The 4,431-nt window shown below is 40.9% G+C and overlaps 1 protein-coding gene across 3 annotated transcripts in view; it reads left to right on the top strand.

Moving 5' to 3' along the window:
• The window catches only part of MOB4 (MOB family member 4, phocein), a 46,691-nt gene that overhangs the window by 27,636 nt on the left and 14,624 nt on the right, over nt 1-4,431 (top strand). For all 3 annotated transcript variants that reach the window (XM_011949985.1, XM_011949982.1, XM_011949986.1), the window contains one exon: nt 367-467. In XM_011949985.1, the coding sequence (XP_011805375.1) occupies nt 367-467 (101 nt within the window). The remainder of the gene's footprint in view (nt 1-366; nt 468-4,431) is intronic.

Below are 4,431 nucleotides of genomic sequence, written 5' to 3'. Positions count from 1 at the left end.
GATCTCCTGACCTCGTGATCCGCCCATCTCGGCCTCCCAAAGTGCTGGGATTACAGGCTTGAGCCACCGCGCCTGGCCACGGTTTGCAATTTTGATCCCAGTTCCAGTCCTGACAAATACAATATCTGCATTTATGTAGTAGATTCTATCCAAATGAAGTTGAATTGAAGGATAAATAAGTAAATAAGTAAGGGTAACCTACTTTTTTCTGAGTTACTGATTATGATTCTACACTTGGTTTCCTATTTAGTGTATAACCCAAGTTGAACCACAAGAGCAGTTATGTATTCAAAAATTATATGTACTTAATATAAGATTTACCAGGTGGTATAATTTAATTAACCATAAGAACTTCTTTGTTTTTAGTATATTCAACAGAACATAAGAGCAGATTGCTCCAATATTGACAAAATTCTTGAACCACCTGAAGGCCAAGATGAAGGTGTGTGGAAGTATGAACATTTAAGGTAGGTCCTTATGTTACATCAAAATACTAATAGTTCCTCTCACGAAACTTTCATATTAATGATAATTATGAATCATAAAATTTACTGTGTAACTGCAGACTAAGAAGCCAAATTTTAAAGCTTTGGCATTTTCAGTGTCACAAGGTTCTCAGCTTTCTTCACTGGTTGTTTCCAGATCAAAGTATGCTACAGAGTCACTTGTTTTGAAAGGTGGTTTCAGAGCTGATAACTTGGACCTGCCTCTGCACCTCTCTACTTTTCTTCTCTTTTTTTTTTTGAGATAGAGTCTCACTCTGTTGCCCATGTTAGAGTGCAGTGGTTCAGTCACTGCTTACTGTGCCTCTACCTCCCAGGCTCAAGTGATCCTCCCACATCAGCTTCCAGAGTAGCTGGGACTACAGGTGTGTGCCAGCATGCCTCACTAATTTTTTGAGTTTGTTGTAGAGACAGGATCTCATTATGTTGCCCAAGCTAGTCTCAATCTCCTGGATTCAAGCAATCTTCCTACCTTGTCCTCCCAAAGTATTGAGCCACCCTTTCTACATTTATTGATTTGGGCCTTATTATCCCCACCTTTTTTTTTTTTAAAACAGGGTCTTGATCTGTTGCCTAGGCTGGAGTGCAGTGGTGCAATCTTGGCGCATTGCAGCCTCTGTCTCCCATACTGAAGCAATCCTCCTATCTCAGCCTCCTGAGTAGCTGGGACTACTACTAGTGAATGCCACTAAGCCTGTCTAGTTTTTTGTATTTTTTGTAGAGACAGCGTTTCACCATGTTGCCTTGGCTGATCTCAAACTCCGGGGCTTAAGCAATCTGCCCACCTTGGCCTCCCACAGTGCTGGGATTACCACCATGCCAGCCTGGGTTTTATTATCTTATTTCGTGGTTTTCCTTAATTGTATCTCTTAACCACTAATATGGTATTTCCATTTCCCCATTTATGCATAACTTTGTGTCATCTATTGTCTTTTTTTTTTTTTTGAGACAGAGTCTCACTCCGTCACCCAAGCTGGAGTGCAGTGGTGCGATCCCTGCTCACCACAACCTCTGCCTCCCAAGTTCAAGTGATTCTCCTGCCTCAGCCTGCTGAGTAGCTGGGACTACAGGCATGTGCCACTATGCCCGCCTAATTTTTGTATTTTTGGTAGAGATAGGGTTTCACTATGTTGGCCAGGCTGGTCTCGAACTCCTAACTTCATGATCCGCCCTCCTCGGCCTCCCAAAGTGCTGGTATTACATGCGTGAGCCACCGTGCCCGACTTGTCTTTTTTTTTTTCCCCTTTGTTTCTGTAGAGATGGGGTCTCACTGTGTTGTCCAAGCTGGTCCTGAAATCCTGGGCTCAAGTGATCCTCCCATCTCAGCCTGCCAGAGCGCTGGGATTATACAGGCATGAGCCACTGCACTTGGCCACTTTATGTTTTTGTGGAGGATTACTTCTAGTTCCTCGTCTAGGCTTGGTATCTGATAAGTTACCTATAAATTATTGCAAACTTCCAGTCTTGTCTTTGGTAAATAGAGATTAATTTTAATCCTGAAGTAAGGAGTTTTGGTGCTTTTTTTAATACCCTTTGAATGAAAAAATTGATAATTAGTGGATAGGTGGAAATAACTTTAGAAGCAGATATATTCTGAAGTTACTAGGTGTTTCTTGAAATTATAAATTTTCCAGTGCACATGGGAGCTGGGATGAGTTGACAGATTATTAATAAATATAGAGAGTGCAGTATGTGTGTGTTCATTGGGGCTTATTATTTGTAAGCTGATTTTTAGATAAGTAGAGTAGAAATATGACTTTTCCTGAATAAATTTGACCATGTTTCCTGTGTTGTGTGCCTCAACTTGAAGACAAGGCACTTTTAAAAAATATTTACTTTTTGATACTGCATGCTTCTTTACATATGGCCAAGACATTATGTCGTGTCATAACAGTTCAGCAATTTCAGGATGCTAAGACTCCTTTGTACCCTTTGCTGATTTTTAGACAAATTACGTGACTATTTCTAACTTTTTTACATATCTGAATGCACAATAATTGAAAGTATGAGTTTGTAGGTATTTTCCCATTTTTACAACCCAAGACAGCAAGCACTTCAATGTAGTACATCCTTTGCTTTATTTTTAATCAGCCTTGAAAATAACTGCTTTCTTATGCTTTGGCATTAATGATGAAAGTAGGTGAGCATGTTTTTTTCTTTTTCTGTTTCTTTTTTTTTCTTGAGACAGGAGTCTTAAGTCTCGCTCTGTTACCAGGCTGGAGTGCAGTGGTGTGATATCGGCTCATTGCAACCTCTGCCACACAGGTTCAAGCAATTCTCCTGCCTCAGCCTGCTAAGTCTTTCAGCACTTTAAAAATGTTTTGCCATTTTGCTTCCATGGTTTCTGATGAGAAAGAAGCCATCATTCAGATTCTTCTGTCTTCTTTAGTGGTGTTTTTTTCTTTTTTCTTTTTTGAGACAAGGTTTCACTCTCTCATTCCAGGCTGGTGTACAGTGGCATGATCATGGCTCACTGCAGCCTGGACTTCCTAGGCTCAAGCAATCCTTCCAACTCAGCCTCTCAAGTAGCTGGTACTCAGGCATACACCACCATGCCTGGCTAATTTTTATATTTTGTAGAGACGTGGTCTTACTATGTTGCCCAAGCTGATCTCTAACTCCTGGGCTTGAGTGATCCTCCTGCCTTGGTCTTCCAAAGTGCTGGGATTACAGACCTGAGCTACCACACCTGGACTTATCTTTGGGTTTTAGCCATTTGATTATGATGTGTCTGGATGTAGATTTCTTTGGGGTTATCTTGTTTGATGTTCACTCAGCTTTTTTAAAAATTGTGGCAATATATATGAGACATAAAATTTATCATTTTTGCTATTTTAAAGTGTACAGTTCTGTGGCATTAAGTACATTCCCATTGTTCAACCATCACCACCATCCGTGTCCAGAAATTTTTTATCTTCCCCAACTGAAATTCTATACATATTAAACAATAATTCCCTATTCCTCTTTTTTTCCCAGCCTACTCAGCTTCTTGAATTTGCAAGCTTACATCTTTTTACAAACTTGGAAACTTTTTAGCATTATTTCTTCAAGTACTTTTTTTTTTGAGACAGCGTCTTGCTCTGTCGCCCAGGCTGGAGTTCAGTGGCGTGATCTCGGCTCACTGCAACCTCTGCTTCCCAGGTTCAAGCGATTCTCCTGCCTCAACCTCCATGTGCTACCATGCCTGGCTAATTTTTGTATTTTTATTAGAGATGGGGTTTCACCATATTGACCAGGCTGATCTCGAACTCCTGACCTTGTGATACACCTGCCTCGGCCTCCCAAAGTGCTAGGATTATAGGTGGGAGCCACCTCGTCCATCCTTCTTAGCTCATTTTTAAAAAATGATAGTTGGCTCTATTGCATAAAAGTGTGGAGGACTCTTTATAGAAAACAAAATGACTTTTTTTTGAGATAGAGTCTCACTGCCAGGTTGGAGTGCAATAATAGTGTATGATTGCTGCTCACAGCAACCTCCACCTCCCAGGGTCAAGTGATTTTCCTGCCTCAGTCTCCCAGTAGCTGGGATTACAGGTGTGTGCTACCATGCCCGGCCAGGTTTTGTATTTTTAATAGAGACGGGATTTCGCCATGTTGGCCAAGCTGGTCTTGAACTCTTGACCTCAGGTGATCTGCCTGCCTCTGCTTCCCAAAGTGCTGGAATTATAGGAGTGAGCCATTGTGACTCGCCAAAATGACATTTTTGTTTTATTTCTAAGTTAAGGTTTTCTTTTTTGCTTTACATAAATTGGTATCAATAAAAGGATTCTAGATGTCTTCGAGATTGAGGCTTGTAACTCCACTTAATAACAAAATTTAGTAATTACATAAGTATTAAGTCAGTTTCTTTTTTTTTTTTTGAGACGGAGTCTTGCTCTGCCGCCCAGGCTGGAGTGCAGTGGCCGGATCTCAGCTCACTGCAAGCTCC

The sequence above is a fragment of the Colobus angolensis genome, unplaced genomic scaffold (genome assembly GCF_000951035.1).
Source record: "Colobus angolensis palliatus isolate OR3802 unplaced genomic scaffold, Cang.pa_1.0 Scaffold30, whole genome shotgun sequence".
Taxonomy (NCBI): domain Eukaryota; kingdom Metazoa; phylum Chordata; class Mammalia; order Primates; family Cercopithecidae; genus Colobus; species Colobus angolensis.
Note: the sequence above shows the minus strand (reverse complement) of the source record. Positions and strands in the feature narration are given on the sequence as shown.